Source organism: Pogona vitticeps, chromosome 1, assembly GCF_051106095.1.
Source record: "Pogona vitticeps strain Pit_001003342236 chromosome 1, PviZW2.1, whole genome shotgun sequence".
NCBI lineage: Eukaryota > Metazoa > Chordata > Lepidosauria > Squamata > Agamidae > Pogona > Pogona vitticeps.
Window position 1 is genome coordinate 256,522,812 of NC_135783.1, and position 17,110 is coordinate 256,539,921.

The following is a 17,110-nucleotide window of genomic DNA, read 5'->3' on the forward strand; positions in this document are numbered from 1 at the left end:
TCTCTCTCCTGCTAGTAGGCAGGACCCCTAAGCTTCTTGGTTTTTTCCTCAGTCTCTTATTGTCTAGCTCAGCATGCTCAGAGCCTATGGTTTCTGAAGTGCTATTTCAGTCCCACTAGACCCACTGAAATGGATAGAACTTGTTAGTCCTAGTAATTTCAGTGTGTCTGCTCAAATTGAGACTAAAACTGGAACTACACCTCCATGTTTATAGTACTGTATTTTTAAGGCATTAGTGCTATAGCTGAAGTGATTTAATGCATTTTCTCGAAACGTTTCAACTGTTACTTTTCCCTATGCAGTTTGTTACTGATAGTCATGAGAGTTGCTGGTAAAGCCGGAATTGCTTCTCATAAACTTTCACTGCTCATGTTGCTTTTCTAGATACTCACTACTTAGAAATTACATTTTTGGACTACATTTCCAGAATCCTCAGCCACCATACCTCTGCTGGGCTGCCTTGCCAGTCTACCTAACCAAAGCAGGCATTTGGTTGCAGCATTCAAACCCACAAATAACATTAGTAAATTATATGATCAGCCAGTCCATCTCAGAGATGGGAAGACTGGTGGCTGCAGTAGCGTCAGTGGGGCCTCTTGAGGGCTCAGACCTTTGGCAACAACCCGATTGTGCTGATCTCTAGCATTGGACACGAGTAATTGTTTTACTTCTTTATAAAAATTAAGTACGTCTTCTCTTAGTATGTAAGGAGGATCAGATGTCTCTCATAGCTTGTTAGAAATACTTTGGCCTTTTCTGTCATGGCACACCAACTATGGAATGCCCTCCGTTTGGATGCTTAATTGGCATGGACATTGGCACCATTTCAGCACCAAGAGTCACACCTGTAACTCCAACTGCCATTTGTTTTAGCCAGAATTGATGCTAGAATCCAGAGCCTGACAGGTTTCAGTCAAGGTAATGTAGACTTCAAAAGTAGAATGTTAGCAAGCTCTACAATGCACAGCTTCAGGGGAGTATTGGAGGGTATCTTAGACCATATGTTTGTTTAATAAAGAAAAATTGTGAGTTTCAGTAAGTCTGGCCAGTGTCCCAAGTAAAATGAGTAGGAGTCCTATGAAAATAGGGAATTAATCCCTGAAAAATTCAAAAATTACAGTTTATATTAACATGGCTGTATCTGGCATGATTGCATTTTCTCTGTAATTGGCAGGTTGACAGCACAATGGAGCGTGGAGGATGAGGAGGAAGCAGCTAGAGAGCGACGGCGAAGGGAACGGGAGAGGCAACTGAGGTCTCAGGCAGAAGAAGGCCTTAGCAACACCAGCACTTCAGAAAATGGAGTGGCAGTACAAGAAAGCCGGTAAGAAGTGACACATCAGAAGACTTGGTTCTGCTGTGAAAAGTAATGATACACATTTCTTAGCTTAAGAATTCAGCTGGAGAGTGTGTGTATTTATATACAAATATAAGTCAGCTCAGTAAAAATGAAAAATTGTAGACTTAGTACTGGCAAACACTGAGGCATGAGGCCTGTTAATACACTAGGATGCTGGAAAAATGAAGCAGCTTCCCCAAGGTTACAAGGGTCTAATCTACTTTCTCATCCCAACTAGAGTAGACCCACAAAAGCAATGGGATTTACACAATTGCTTCAGTGCCTCTAGCCTGTTGGTACTAACAACTGACTTTAAAGTTAGGATGTGTGCCAAACTGTGGGTCCCTTGGATTTCAAAGAGAACCTCTGTGCTCCTGTCATGGAGGCTGTTGGAAACATCCTGCTGTGCCTCGCGGCCCAGTGGTTAAATTTCAGTACTGCAGCTAAAACGCTGCTCACGACCTGAGTTCAGTCTCAGGCAGCAGACTCAAAGTTCTTCTGAGATCAGTAAATGGAGTAACCAGCTCACCAGGCACTTGCAGCAAGCATAATCAAATTCTTAACTGCCCAGAGAGGGCTTTAAGTGCTATAAGGTGGTATTTCAGTAGCACACTTTGCTTTTTTTCTTTTCTTTTCTTCTAAAGTGTCAGTGTCCTTGAAAATTAAGGGAGAAGAGAAATTCAGCTACCGTTAAGCTGAATGCAGCCCATTGGCCACATTTCTTGGTCTGGGCCCAATAAGCCTCTTGTTTCTTTTGCCCTCTATGCAGCTGCATCAAACAAGGGTCTTTGCTCAGCATGGTGGACAGTGAGTCATGCAAACTTGCTAGAAAGTAAGGACCCTCTTTCAGCTGGCTTGCACATGGCGGTTGATGTTATATGGGAAACCTCCTGTTCTCAGAAAGGAGAAATTGCAGCCTTAGGAATTAGACTCCTTTCCTTCAACATCTGAGAGAGCAGTAATTGGGTTTTTAGTTAAGTCCTGCTTCCTGAAAGGCAGAATCTGCATCAGGGTGGGCACCTCTTCGCATTCTAGATGCTACCGGACTGCAACTTTCACACTTCCTCAGTGTTAGTAATGCTGGCTAGGACCAATAGGAATTGTGCAGCCCAACTACATCTGAGTCAGTGTGGAATTAGGGTTCGGGTGTTGGACTAGGACCAGGAATCCCAGGTTTAAATCCCTCCTTGCCTGTGAAGCTCATTAGGTGACATTGGGCCTTCCACCCCCTTTTAGTCTGACCTATTTCACCAGGTTCTTGAAAGTATAAAATGGGGAGGAGGAGTTTTGTGTGCATTGCCTTAAGCTCACTGGAAGAAGGGTGTAAAGTAAAAATAAAATATTAAAAATAAAAAATAAAATAATAAATAAGTCTGCTGGGTGTGTAGTTATCAACCTCATTACTAGTATTTGCTGGTAAGTCAAGCGAAAATCTAATCAAGTCTTAGCTTACCTAAATAACAGAGGGCTATTTCATGAATAATATCTTGCCACTGAATGGGATATTCCCATCTTTTTTTTCTTTTTTCCTTAGAACAGGAGAACACACTTCTAAGTATTCAAATGTGAGTGTGAATGAGAGAAAATTTGCAGAGGGAAGTTAGTGGGCGCCTTCACCTACTGTTACCTGCCAGTTTCCCCCTGCAAATATTTTTCTGTCCACCTGCAACAATGGTTCTCAACCTTGGGTCCCCAGATGTTCTTGCACTACAACTCCCAGAAATCCTGGCCAGCGCCGCTAGTAGTGAAGCTTTCTGGGAGTTTTAGTCCAAGAACTTCTGGGGACCCAAGGTTGGGAACCACTGATCTACAATAACAGGTTAGGTTGATTTATGCAGAAGTAAAATTGCAGAGGAGAACAGCCATGCACCCCTTCTTCTCACTCCCCTCGCCATCTGCACTTGACCCTCATATTCTCAAGTGAGGGGGGACCCCGTTTCCCAAAACAACATCCAACTGGAAAATGAAACCTTCACAATGATGCATGAACGATGCATCTCCAGAGATATCTCGAGCAGGGTACCTAATGGCTACATCATGGAGGAAATACACATACTTTCCCCCCACATTCCCCCCTTCCACCTCCCTTTCAAGCAGGTTTGATGAGTTCATTCTGCTCCCCAGCCTATTCTGCAGCTGCTGATCTGGCTGCAAAGGTCAGCGTTTAATACTAGCTTTCTCTTCTGTAAACTCAGCTCCCTCTTATGGTGACTCATCCTTTTCTTACTGCATAAGGCCCATCGTTTCCTTGAACACAACTTCTAACAAACAGCTGTGATAACTCTCCTGTAGGTCCAGATTATATTTATGGAGCATCTCTTATTTCATCCTTTACTCCAAAGCACCAGAACCTCAGAGAAAATAATGGGGAGTCCTCTATGTGCAGAGGTCCTTCACTTCTGAGCAACTAGAGCTTGATGTGAGCTGTGGGGGAATGGCCCACATTATGAATTTGGCACAGTGTGCATGTGCATCAGGGCCAGATCATGCACTTGTGAAATTGCTCTCCTTCTTGCTATCTAAACACTCCACAACACACAATGTATTATTAGTAAAAAAATTCTCCTGTAATTTTTGCTACATTGTACTGTACATTCTAATTGAAGAGCTATGGTTTACTGATGGCAGAAATTAGCTTCTGTGCAAGCTTGAACATGATGTTCAAGCTTCACCTATGAATGTCATGTGTATTGGTTAGGTACACTTTAGACTGCTGTGTCCTGAAAACCCGGGGTGACCTGTGCCCCACAGGACAGAGATCAACACCATCTCACCCATTCTTCCCTGCCACGACTGTTTCAGTGCAAAGATGTAATGCAGCTGCGTATAGAATTGTTCCTATCTGTCCTGAGTTTCTCTTTTGTTGTTAAAAAAAAAGTTGGGTGCAGATATCGAAGAAAGCCCAGGAGAGAAAATATGAGACACAGAATGGGAAGGGTTCCAAATGACCCCTGCTTCCTTGACACAAATACAGATGTCCTAGATTTTATTTTTGGTTCCCTCTGGTCTGGAAATGTGTGCATCTTTGAATTCAATTGCAACCACTGTGTTCAATCATCGCTTTGGAATGCAGCCTATATACTCTGGAGGCCAAACGACAGACTCTTGCTAGTTGGATGGAAAGGTTCCCCCTTCCCCCTTCCTTTTTTTCATCAATAGTGACACAAATAATCTCTCTCTCTCTCTCTCTCTCTCTCTCTCTCTCTCTCTCTCTCTCTCTCTCTCTCTTTCACACACTGAAGCTGGGAAAGTTACTTTTAAAAAATCAGTCAATTACAGTTGCAAGGCCTTCAAAAGGGCTTAGTTACGATTATAGAAACATTCTTTAGAAAATGATTCTTTTAGTTTCTCTTTATTCAAAGGTAACTAAGGTGTATTCTTTTAGGCTGCTAAAAGCCTCACGAGAATACTACAGATACTACTGGCTTGTGGTAGCAGGCACAGCTAAATAGTGAGGCCACACACATCCTGGAACTAAAACACTCTCACTACCAAGGGCTCTATGTCATCCATATATATATAGCAGTCACAATGGAGCTTCATTATGACTTAATGAAAAAGAGGAATGAATTACAAGTGACTTGTTATGTGTATTGAGTTACTCCCAAACTCTAATGCACATACACTGGGAACATTAAAAACTTAGCAAATATCTAAATGATGGCCTTGTAGGCCCCTTCCAACTTCACTTTTCTATGATTCTATGATTCTAAATGGCAACCTCCCCCTCCCATATGCATGCCACTGTAACTGTTTCTGATGGGTGTAGCAATGAAAACATTGTGTGCTGGCCAGTTATAGATCACTTTGAAAACACTCTGGAACTTATTATAATGACATCATTTACTATCTCTGGGCCACATCCTTCTCATTCCAAACCAACAGCAAACTGCCATTGTCATGTTGTTGTTTTTAATTTTCATTATTTTTATTTTCAATCAGACCAAGAATTAGTTTTCTAATAAGCTATGTTTCCTGAACTGCTGCTGGGACTGAAGAAGCCCTAAGCTCCCCAAAGAGCAGAGCAAGATTAATAACACTAGAAATAACTGTTGTGAACAACTACATGACAATGGTAGGAGGCAAAGTTATATATTTTGGCACCCCACTGATTTCAGTAAGAAATTTGAGACAAGTTCTAAAATGATAAATTACTTACTACTATGTCAATGAGAGCTGATGGATGGCAGCAATAATCAGCATTTTAGGGTTGCTATGATGGGAGCTGATCACAGAGTCTATAACTATGAGATATAAAGGCCCTGAGGACCTGCATCTATTTTTTTGGGTCAAGGGAATGGTTGCACAGATCATCAGACGAAGCAGGTTTGTGCCTGAAGAGCTACAATAGCCAGAAGGCACCCTCTATGTTATTCTAGACTTGTGTGGCATTCAACAGTTTTCTTTCTCATGCATTTCAGGATCGATTGTAAGCCTTCTGGGACGTCAGAACTGGAAGAAGATGAGGGCTTTAGCGACTGGTCCCAAAAACTTGAGCAGCGCAGGCAGAAATGGGCAGAGATGGGAGAGGGAATGCCAGAAGGAGAACGAACATCTCATGGTGAATGGAAAGAAGCCCAACAGGTGGCACCTGCACACCAGGAAGGAAGGTAGAGAATCATTCTCTCTCCTCCAAAAGAGTGGGCAACCTTTTATGGACAAAGCAGAAGTGGCGCTGATCTGCTAGAAGAAGTATGAACTTATACCAGGCCAGAACTTAGAAAAGTTACTTTTTGAGTACCAGAATTCTCCAGCCAGCATAGCCAGCATACAGCTGGATTCTGGGAGTCACATTCTCAAAAAAAGTAACTGCTCTAGATGAGGGTACACAGCATGGCTACTCTCATGTGCAAATCTTTGAATCTGCTTCTTGGTTCTTCTGTAGTCCAAGCCTGGGCCACAGCTGTAATTAGCCATCTTGGCACCTAGAGTCAGTGGCATCATCTCCCATCTACGTTGCTTTGTAGTGTGGGCACACATTCCCCCACAAAAGATGACAAGGAGAATATGATCCCCACCATCACTCAGAAAGTGTGTGCTTTCAAAAAGTGAAGAGAGCAGGAAGGTGGTAGTTTTTATTTCCTAACACCTGCCAGTAAAGGTTCCCTTCTAGATTTCTGCACCCTCTTTAATCCTGGTGTCCTGGGGTGAAGTCTCAGTTGCTCAGCCACATCCATCTGTTAGGGCACTTGAACACCACACCACATCCCTGTGCCACTGAGACAGCCCTGCTTATTCGCTGTTGCATTAGGTTGCCTTTTAAATAGCTCCTGTGGTAGGGAGATAAAGAAATCAGATTAGGGTACATTTTAACCTTTAAGCCATAAAAGGAATGTTAACTTTTTCTTCACAGAAGTCTTCTGCCTTTAACTTTTTGTACTACCGGCAAAAATTCAGAGGCCCCGTGTGCCTCTGTGGGTTGCTGCTTTTCCAGTTGGTAAAGTTGGTATTTGTGCATCCTTTAGGAAAAATAATTAGTCCCAGTTCTAGTCAGGAAGCAAACTAATGGGAGTGTCTGTTAACAGTTTCCTTTGCACCCCCACCAGTAGGTACGGCTTTCAAAATGCTTACCCTTGTGCTGGTGTGTGAACTGTAAGGGATCGGTGGACCTCATGGTTGCATTAGCAAAGCATTTCTCACAAAGAGGAGGAGGCCTAGCTTGCATCACTCTCCTATACTGTATTTTCCTTCTGCATCTCATAACCTTAATCACTTCCAGGCAGCCAGATAGGGAAGTGTTTGTAAATGGCAAAGAAAGAGATTCCTTTGCACCCTTTGCTTTCAGTCTGTGCAAGTTCCTTCAGTGGCTGGCATAGGTATACACGGTTGATCGCAAATATGATTGTAAATTTATGTGCAAGGCTGATACATTTGCCTGTGTTGAAGAAATATGGTTCATATTCCTGTCCTCGAAAGACAATAACATGGGTTTCTATTCTGGTGTGTGTGACAGAGACAAAGGACTGGGGGAAAGCTGTTTGTGTCAGCTGAGTGAGGCAGAAATATAGAACACCTGCAGCAGCTGAGGGCAAAGCAAGGAGGAGGGCAGTCACCCAACAACCTTAATGAGGGAAACACATTTAGGTGTGGCAGTTCTGAGATGCTGTCTGTCTTCTTGGAGGTGGAGGGGGGAATGCCCAGCAGAAAGTGTAAGTAGCCTCTTGGTCTTATGTCTTACAATGCCATGCTAATCATTTAATGTGATTCTAAATCACTTCTAGTAAAATCTCTTTCCTCCTTCCGTGACTTTGCAGTCCCAAACTTTACGGTTGTTTAAAAGTTCTGAGCTCTCAGATGGTGAAAAACAGGCTGTTTAATTTCCACTTCAGGTATTATAGACAAGAAAGGGCATTTCCTTGTGAAAGTGGACATACTGGTGCCTCACCCACCCCAAATCAAATGGTTAGTTAATGCACACCTGTAGAATGCTGTGTTGGTGTAGGGTGGGGTGGGGGCAAAATGCAAAGGGGCAACATAATCTTTCCTGCTCAGGAGTTATAGCCAGATTATGTGTCACTCTGGTGTAGCTTCATTTTGCTGTTTCCAAATCAATAGGAAACAAAAGATCCAATTCACATTAGGAGCCTTGCCTAGAAAGTTAGGAGACTTTTAATTGTTTCCCCTGACTTAATCCCCTTTGGAGGCCCCAATGAATAAAATTTTGGCTGTGTAAATTGCAAGCATAGGGGAGGCACTGGACTGGGTGGAGATGATGGCTTTAGAATCCACATATTCTTCACTTTAGGGTCCTGACTGAATACTCTGCTTGCTTATGAGCAGAAAGGGTGGGAAATGCAATACCTTTCTAGTAACTGTTGCCATGTTGCTTTCTGTAATTGCTCTGCACATGACAATGCAACTGCGCCCTTCAATCTGGTCTCTACAAGCCATATCTGGGCAACCTGTGGTCTTCCAAGTACTGGATTCCAATCTTCCTCAGCCTGCCATCCTGCACAGTGATGAGAAAAGATGAGAAGAATAATTGCTCAACATCTAGAAGACCACCGGCTTGTCAGCTCTGGCATTTTTGTAAACAGTGTCATGATGATCCTCAACTCTTAGACCCGTGCATATTTTATTTCTAGTAGAATTAAGGGAGGGAGTGATCAAGCCTAACAGACGACCAGCATTTATTAGGGTAACTGAGAATGTGTTATCTCCATTTTGCATGTTTGTACCTTGTTCTGCTTTAGTAGGAACATCTGCTGCTCCTCAGAGCAGTGTGATGGAACTGAATAAACACAACTTCTTGTGGTGCCTACACACATTTCCAGATGCCTTTGGTATGGACATTGTGGGTCAGTTACAGGTTAAATCAACTTCAGCTTGGCATTCTTGTGCAAAAGTCGTAATATAGACAAGCTGGTCATAAAAGTACTTCAGTTCAGGAGACGGAGAGGGAAAGTGATTGAGGGACAAAAAGTACATGAGGCTGAGCTCCTGATTTTTTTTTTTTTTTGTTCTTGGGAGATTTTGACTATGATAGTATTCCACGAGATGCTCTCCTGCTAGTGTTGATACCATGAAACTTGCAGCCCTCTGGGCCTGAACTGGTCCTGTCTCCCAAGACAGAAAAACTGTGTGCAGTTTCATCCCTCCTCCTTGAAAGAGAAGGAAGAGGTGTCCTCACCCTGAAATGCATTGCATGGATATAATGTAGATCAGCCAAACCAATTCTAATTCATTAAATTCGGGTTACTTTAAATACTCATCTATTACGTCCTGGGATTTTCAGACAGTTCTTGTAACAAATAATAATTCTTAACTGATCACAGAGTTATATATGAAACCATTTCTGCTAGGTTCTATCCCTGAAACATATCACCACCAGCTGGTTCTTAAATTGTGGCTATTTTCCAAAATAATAATAATAAAAATAAAAAATAAGGGAGCAATATAATTTAATAAGAAAATCCCACCCTCCCTGAAATCCTGGTCAGTACAGCCAGTGGTGAAAGCTTCTGGGAGTTTTAGTCCAATAACATCAGGGGACCCAAGGTTGGGAGCCACTGCTCTAGAGGCACAAATCTCTTCTCTCTGCTGTGTGTATCTCTGGTGACCATGAAGAAGGCCTTGTTAAGCCATATGTGGTCTTCAGATTACATAGTTCTCTCCCTGCCCCCCCCCTATTAAACAGAATACTGTAGCAGTTTTTTTGTTGGTTATTTATGTTTAGCAGCATTAAATGAGCATGAACACTTGGAGACAATGCTAGGAGGACTGTAGACCAATATTTTAATTGCAATATCCTTTAATATTGCTGAAACCTGTATTGAAAGAAATTATCTGGCTGTTAAGTATGTTTTCCACAGTGTAGATGCTCTTGGAAATTCACTGTAGTGTAATACTTTTGTTAGGCCTCCCAAAGGGCAAAAAAAGTTGAGCAAGCTTTCAAAATCACCAGATTTCTTCATCAGGTAAAATACTACAAAAGCAGTTGGATAGTGATCCAACAATGTTGAAGTCATGGTGTCTGTTTGATGTCCTGAGACATCTTCGCATGGCTATATCTCATTGCTAACCCCCATGCTAATTTCTCAATCTTAGGTCACCCAGGCATTCCTATGAGGAAGAAGACAGCAATCTGAGGGAAGCAGGAGACAAACTGGAGCAGGTCCATCTGGATCAGGACTCTCCAGTCTTTGTCCGATTTGCGCCCAAGCCTTCGAACTTCCTCAAGTTTGTTTCAACTTCTGTCTCGCAAGATCAGTCTGAAGCAGAGCTGGAGGAGCAGCAGAACGTTTGTGGAACAGTGGATGTTGGCGAGGCGAATGAGGATGTTGGCGAGGTGAATGAAGATGTTGCTGAGGAGATCCATGATATTCCAGAAGAGAATAAGTATGGTGAAGAGCAAGAAAAGTTGGAGGTCAGAATAGTTTGTTTTATTTCTTCCCCACCTTGTATGCTCAGTTTCTGCCACAAAAAGAGGCTATATGATGAAACCAGTTAATATTTCTTTGAAGTGCTTCTTTAGTAAGTTTTCCATCCACCCTACAAGTGAATAAAAAGAACCAAAGGGAGGGTCAGGCAGATGTCTGAGAATCATCCCAGACTAGAGATGGGGGTATTAGTATTCATCCACTGCCAGCTCTGCTCTCCCTTCCAATCGCTCTGGAGCTCACGGTCGGCTATCCACTTGACAGCTTGGCAGGGGAACTTGTCTTCCCTCCTTCTGCCAGGAGTGGGTAGCTGACTGTGAGGTCCGGAGCAATTGGAAGGGAGAGAGGAGCTGGCAGTGGCAGTGGATGCATGAGTGGATGGTCCAGCTTCAGGGGCTGGACCCTCATTACGTCCAGCTGTACACCAGACTAAACAAAAAAGGAACCAACTGGATTGTATGGAAGATGGACTAAAGAGCAGTATCATAAAGGGGAGAAGGAGTAGTGGGGAACATCTGGAAAATATGCACTGATTGTTCAATTGATCTCAATTGCCTTGAGTTGAGTTTTAGTCAGGGCTTAATCCTAACATTTCTTTTTTTAACATTAGGACAGACAGCTGGGTTTTTTGAAGTTACAGGCATCCACAGATCACATCCACAGATCTTTGCTGCTTAACTTAAAGTCTAAAGTCATAGGCTCCTGTACCTATTCATCTGTTTTGCAGTGTCAATCCAAAGAAGGAAAAATACTGTTTAAAAAGTCATTTGCATAACTGATATCTCGCTTTTAGCTGTGGAGGTATACTCTTTCTCACAAACAGAATGCCCCCAAGAGTTTATGATTACAAACACTCACACAGACAGGGTCTTCAGATAGATGCTAGCCAGCTGGCTGCTGAGGATGCTGTAGTTATATATTTTCTGCATCAAGTACAGTATGTGAATAGTATATGATGCTCCCCTTCAACTCAAATCCTGTATCTGAAGGAATACAGAATCTCTTCTGTTTCTGATTTCATTCATGATTTTATACTGGAAAAGCAGATAAGCTGCCGCCCTCCCAAAGAAGTTCCTGCACAACAGTGATACAGTTGGTGATGGATGAGAAGCTGGGTTAAGTCCCAATTTTAAGACAAACTTAACCAAGTTTACACTTCTGAACAAGAAAGTAGTTATACAGTAATATTGGCCAGGATTGTATTGGTAGTCATATAAGGTGTGCCCAACTTGTTGCAGCTAATTGACCAGGTGCCAAAGAGTATCTCAGTTACATGGTTGGGCATGTGACCAGGCATATGACTGAAACGTATCCTGCTACATTGTCAATGAGCTACAATTAGCGACAGCAAGTTACACTGTGTTATCTGTAGGAGAGAAAACCATAAATAGAAAGCAGAATCATAGGATTATATTTGGAAGGGATCCCAGTGGACATTTAGTACAACCCCTTTCTCAGTGGAGGGTCCACACTGTAGGGGGCATCTCCAGTCTCCCTATGTGAACACCAATAGGATGCTGTCCATTGACACTTTCCAGAATTTTGCAGTGCTGTTTGCAAATTAGATAATGCATGTAGAAAGGAAAAGTGGAAACAAAAGTACAGTACATGATGTGCATTTTCCCTGTAGGGAAAGGGGTACTATAGTGGGGAAAATCCCTCCTAATGTGTGGACTGGGCAAATTGGATACCAAAGTACATACATTAGGAGAAACATGCTTACATTTCCTTGCAGAGCTTTGGCAGGGGAAAATTCACAAACTGATGGAGATGAAGGATGGAACAAATGTAACGATAGAAAAATGAAATTGATCAGAATCTCACGCAATGACTTTGTCCATCCCTTTATTGCTATAGGCTGATTTGTCTCTGTGTACTGCTTTAAGGCTTATGGTCAGACCTACTGCAGTACTTTGCCACCTGTGACATACTCAGTGTTATTCAGCTTGCGTTGTTGTGTTGACTGTAACTGAAGGATGTGAACACATGCATCCTCGTGTACTAGCTGTGCCTACTGAATTGACACCCATATAATTCTTCAGGAAAAGAAAAGAAGATGGGATGAGGAAGATGAGGCACCAGAAAAACGACAAAGAGCTCCAAGCACTTCCAGCAATGATGAAGAGTATCAGCCTCCTTTAAGCCCTACAACAAAGGTATGTGCCATACCACTTAGGATGCTGCAGAACCACACATTTAACAAACAAAAGTGTTATTCATTGTGGGGTGGGTAGTAGAGAAAAAAATAGAAGGATGCAGGATTGTGGGAAAGAGCAGTATGCATAGGATTTTTCTCTCCCCACTTTCCAAAGTTGCAAGCTTAGCCTGATGCTGTTGACTAAGCACTGAAAAAACTATTCACAGATTTTCTTGTCCTCAATAGGAAAAAAAAATGTCTCAGTACAATAAGATATCCCATCAAAGAAGGGAGGGGACAAGACCTCTTAGAATCTCACCAGCAATAAAACAACTTTCTAAAGTTTTCGTTCACCTTGTGAATAGGAAATAACTGAAATGTATATCCCCTGTTGCTTGATAGAAGCTGGGAAGATGCATCTACATTTTGATCTACTGACTAAACTGCTAAACCTGTTGTATCTATTCTTTAGATCACTGACAGAACTGAATCTCTGAACCGCTCTGTACAAAAAAGGTACCTTTATTCCATATCTTCTTAAAGCTTTGATGTGGTGTTCAATAGTTGCGCAACTTTCAATTAGTTCATTGTAACTATATTGAGGAGGATACTACAAAGGATAATATCTTTCCAAGTGAGTTATATAAACAATTTCAAAACAAAACCAAAATCAGTTTGCATTGGCTCTTGTACTTGGGAGGAAGTTCCAGAAATTTGGAGCCACCACTAGAAAGGTTATCCTGATGTCCAGTAGTTTAATAGATGGCAGTCCTCTGAGCAGGAACTCTGGAACCATTCTTAAGATGCAAGTAGCTTCAAAGCAGTGTAAGCGATCTTTCAGATAATCTGCTGCCACAATTATGGCATCTGTTGATCTTATGGATCTTGGGCACAAAGATTTTCTTTATTTCTTCTTTCTCTGGATGTATTCAGTAATATTTAACCATTAAGAAACATTTAAAAAAATACCTCTTAAGAGGACTATAAACCACTGGACAGAAACCTGGATATCTTATATTGTGTTTGGCTTGCCAAGGTAGAACGCTATGTTTCGTGAACAAGCCGTGGTTCAGGGTTTTTTTTTTGTCTAACTCTCACATCTAACAAGATGGGAAAAGGGCCTCACTAGTGCTTTTTTAAAGCATCCTGCTCTGTTGGTACCAAAACTTAATAGGCATGCAGAACCATGGTTTAATCAAATATCCAGGATCTTATCCAGAGTGAAGACCAACAGATGCTGAAGTCTGTTCTGGTCAATGTTGTATATAAAGTAGCATTTTTCAGAAACAGTTGGCAAATGGGAAGGGGTTTGTGTGTGTGGATGGTCTGTGCCTCTTTGTTTGAAGAACTGGGGTGTGATAATCCAATCCACAGCTGCCTCATCTGTAAAACAACAGCCCAATCTAAGAAAGACATGCCTGGCAAAATCCATCTTGCCAATAACTTTCGGACTTCTTCACAATGGTACATGCCTGACAAAGAGGTCCTGATCCATGAAAGCTCGCACACTGTGTGATTATTATTATTATTTAGTGGTCTATAAAGGTATTGCCTGCTCCTGCATTTGTAGTTGGCAAATGGTGGGGGAACACTGAACATACTGACTGCAGAGTGACAGTGACGATCATTTGGAAATGTTCAGGTTTGTGATTAGCTCTCTTTTCTGGTTTTCTTCCAGCAACAGTGTGAAGAAGACACACTCACCTCTCCCTGTTTCAAAGATAGATGACAAGCTTGAGCAGTACACTCATGCCATTGAGGTGAGCAGGTTGTGTGAAGGTGCTTTGCAAAGCTGTGCTGAGGGTGCATGCATTGATTCTTCCCTTTAGTGGGCTTTAATAATGTTGAAGGGGGGGCAAGGTTGGTTATCATACTGCTGCCATCAATTTCTGGCCCTGTGATTCTCTTTGTGTTTATACCATGGGGACTATAGTGCAGAATGCTATTTTCCCAAATGTCACATTTCATAGTTCTTAAGGAAGGCTTTAAAGAATGTGGTAACTGCTTTAGAAAGCTTAGCTTCTAAACTGTTGGTGAGCTAGTTGGAAGTTCTGCTTCTGTCCCATACATCGAATTCCATCTCTGGCATGCTGCTGCAAATGCCATGCTTATTCATGGCAGTCAGGAGTCCTGGGACTGAATTACCAGCTCATCATAGGCTGAGAATCAACCTGTACAGGTGCTTCCCACCCTCCTTTTCTACCTTGTGTTCAGTAGTTGTACAAGGAGGCCTCGGGAGTATGCCAAACTGCGTTGCAGTTAAAGCCCCTCCATGCAAAAAACCACGTTCCTGTTTCTGTTCCTGGAGCCCTCCAGGGGCAGTACTTTTTTTGCACAGGAGAGGCTGCTGCTCCTTCAAACCTCGGCTCCTACCAAAATGAAAACCATAAGGTGATACCTCTTCACTTCCAGTTTTGATTTTCTTCCCCCTGCTTTTGGCAGGGCCTGTAGTAATCCATAGGTGGTCCTTAGTGGGAGGTGAAAATTGAGTCTCCAGGCTCAACAAAGTTGTCCACCCTTGAGCATCACCAGTGGAATAATGTTTGGTGTGGCCAGAGTGAACAGTGCTTTCACACCTGTGTATCCACTTTTCAGTCTTCCAGCAAAACTCCCAAACCAGTGCGCCAGCTTTCTATTGACATTCCCTCCAACAGCGCAGCTGTGGCCAGTACAAAAACTCTGTGGGAGACAGGTGAAGTGGCTCTGTCCCCTCTGAAGACATCTTGTAAGGTAGGACCTCCAAGATGTGTTGTGTTTCCTATGTGTTGTGTTTCCAAATCTTTGCTGCTGCAATAGGTTCTGCCTATTGTGAGGGTTGAGTGCTATCTATGGCTCTTAAGTGAAAATATTTGCATTGAATCTATTTAATGTTCTCAATTAAATAGGGTCAGAATATAGAATCTTGATCTTTTGTGATCTGCTGGGTTAAAGCTTTAAAACCTAGTCACTGTGCCTATGTTCCCCTTAGGACATTGTGCCTGGAGACATTGTGAATAAGAGAAGCATTTGGGAACAGAAGGAGAGCCCAAGGGCAGATGCAACTCCTAAGGTGAGAGAGTCACTTTGCGTGAGAGAAACCCAGGAGAAAAACTGGGCCACTTCATGGGTTGGATGATAACTGGGGGGCAGGGCCGCATCACTAGGTCCTAGGCTGGTGGGTCCCTTTGGTTGAGGCCTTGGCTTTACTTTCTCATTTGCCCTCCCTTCATGGGAAGAAAAAAATACTTCTATCTGGCACTTTAGGAAGTGGCCGAGTCCTGAAGGCCATAATTACTGAATTGTCCCATCAACATATCGAGCTTTGCTCCCTCCACACCTTCTTTCTATGGGCAAAATAGAGGGAGGAGCAAAGCCCACTTTCTTGGTGGTTCAGAAGGTGGCTGAGTCCCACTGTCCACAACCCATTGTCTCCTCAAGAAGTAGCTAAGCATGTCGAGCTTTGTTTAGGAATGAAATGGCCAAGCCACAGCCTCAAAGCTGTAGCTTGGTTCCCTCCCATTCCCTTCTTTCTTGGGGTAGGGAAGTTGTAAGGCTTCCTTGAAGCTCTGTGGAGTTGGGTGGGTCAGCCTGGTTGGTCAAATTTCTCCTGTGGGCTGGAGGTTCTTCATCTGTCTTCTGTTAGATGAAACGTGAAACCTTAAATTTGAGTAGTAGTTTAAATTGTGGTATTGCAAGAGGGCCATTACATCGGGCTCAACTACTGACCGCGCTGGCACTACTTTCCTCACATTTAGGTGAAGCTTCCTGGCAAGAAGTTCAAGTATGTGGCAATTGGACATGGCCAATACAGAAAGGTATTGATAGAAGATGATGAAGAAAAAGAGAAGTAGCCTGCTTAGGTACCCAACACCTACAGGTAGGTAGAGTGAAGTGGCTCAGTCACAGTGAAACAGATGAGCCATTTAGTGCTCTTTCTAAATGCTCAAAGTCCCTTTTGCATTGATTTCAGCAATCATTTGCTGAAATGTATCAACAGGCTTACTGCACCCATGTTGTGTGTGGTGGCTGGAGCTGAGGAATGTAGATTATCCATAGGGTATGTTGTGTGCTTTCTTATTCATTCATTCATTCATTCATTCATTCATTCATTCATTCATTCATTCATTCATTCATTCATTCTTGCACATGTACTGATGATTTCCATCCTGTAATTAATTTTACTGGCCTTCATTACACTTCAAACAAAACAAAAGGTTTTTCCTTGTGACTTGAATGTCATTCTTAAGGGGCCCTTGACTCCAGCTGTTGTTCCTGCAGTATGTAAGAAGTAGTAATGTTGGTAGCATAGAGCAGTGGTTCTTAACGTGGGCGATAATGCCCCCCAGGGGGCGATTTCATTTTTCAGGGGGGCGGTAGAACAAAAAGGGGCGGCGTGGGGGCGCTGGAGCAGAAGGGGGGCGGTAGGGGGGTGCTGGAGCAAGCCAAACCTGTGAAGATGGCTGCAGCCTTTTTACAGTGTGAATGAATATATATTTTCCTCCAATTTTAATTTAGTTTTAGACTTTTTGTCTTGAAATTTTTAGTTCCTGTATTTGTTTTTATGCCCTTTTTATATTTCTTTTTGCGTCTTAAAATTCACTTGCAACTAAATCATTAAATGTTACTTTTTGGGGGGCATTTCATTTTCTTGGAATTTAATTTTGTTTTCAGGGGTCATTGGATTTAAGTGTCTTAAATAAATAAATAAATAAATAAATAAATAAATAAATAAATAAATAAATAAATAAATAAATAAATAAATAAATATCATCCCCG

At 42.4% G+C, this 17,110-nt stretch overlaps 1 protein-coding gene across 4 annotated transcripts in view; it reads left to right on the forward strand.

Moving 5' to 3' along the window:
* Positions 1–17,110, forward strand: part of LSP1 (lymphocyte specific protein 1) — a 101,254-nt gene that overhangs the window by 64,835 nt on the left and 19,309 nt on the right. For 2 of the 4 annotated variants that reach the window (XM_020788752.3, XM_020788753.3), the window contains exons 2-10: positions 1,175–1,324; positions 5,761–5,949; positions 9,887–10,205; positions 12,261–12,374; positions 12,828–12,871; positions 14,034–14,115; positions 14,951–15,085; positions 15,324–15,404; positions 16,090–16,211. In XM_020788752.3, coding sequence (XP_020644411.3) covers positions 1,175–1,324; positions 5,761–5,949; positions 9,887–10,205; positions 12,261–12,374; positions 12,828–12,871; positions 14,034–14,115; positions 14,951–15,085; positions 15,324–15,404; positions 16,090–16,185 — 1,210 coding nt within the window. In that variant the 3' untranslated portion in view covers positions 16,186–16,211. The remainder of the gene's footprint in view (positions 1–1,174; positions 1,325–5,760; positions 5,950–9,886; positions 10,206–12,260; positions 12,375–12,827; positions 12,872–14,033; positions 14,116–14,950; positions 15,086–15,323; positions 15,405–16,089; positions 16,212–17,110) is intronic. The other 2 variants (XM_020788754.3, XM_078383694.1) reach the window with 1 other exon arrangement.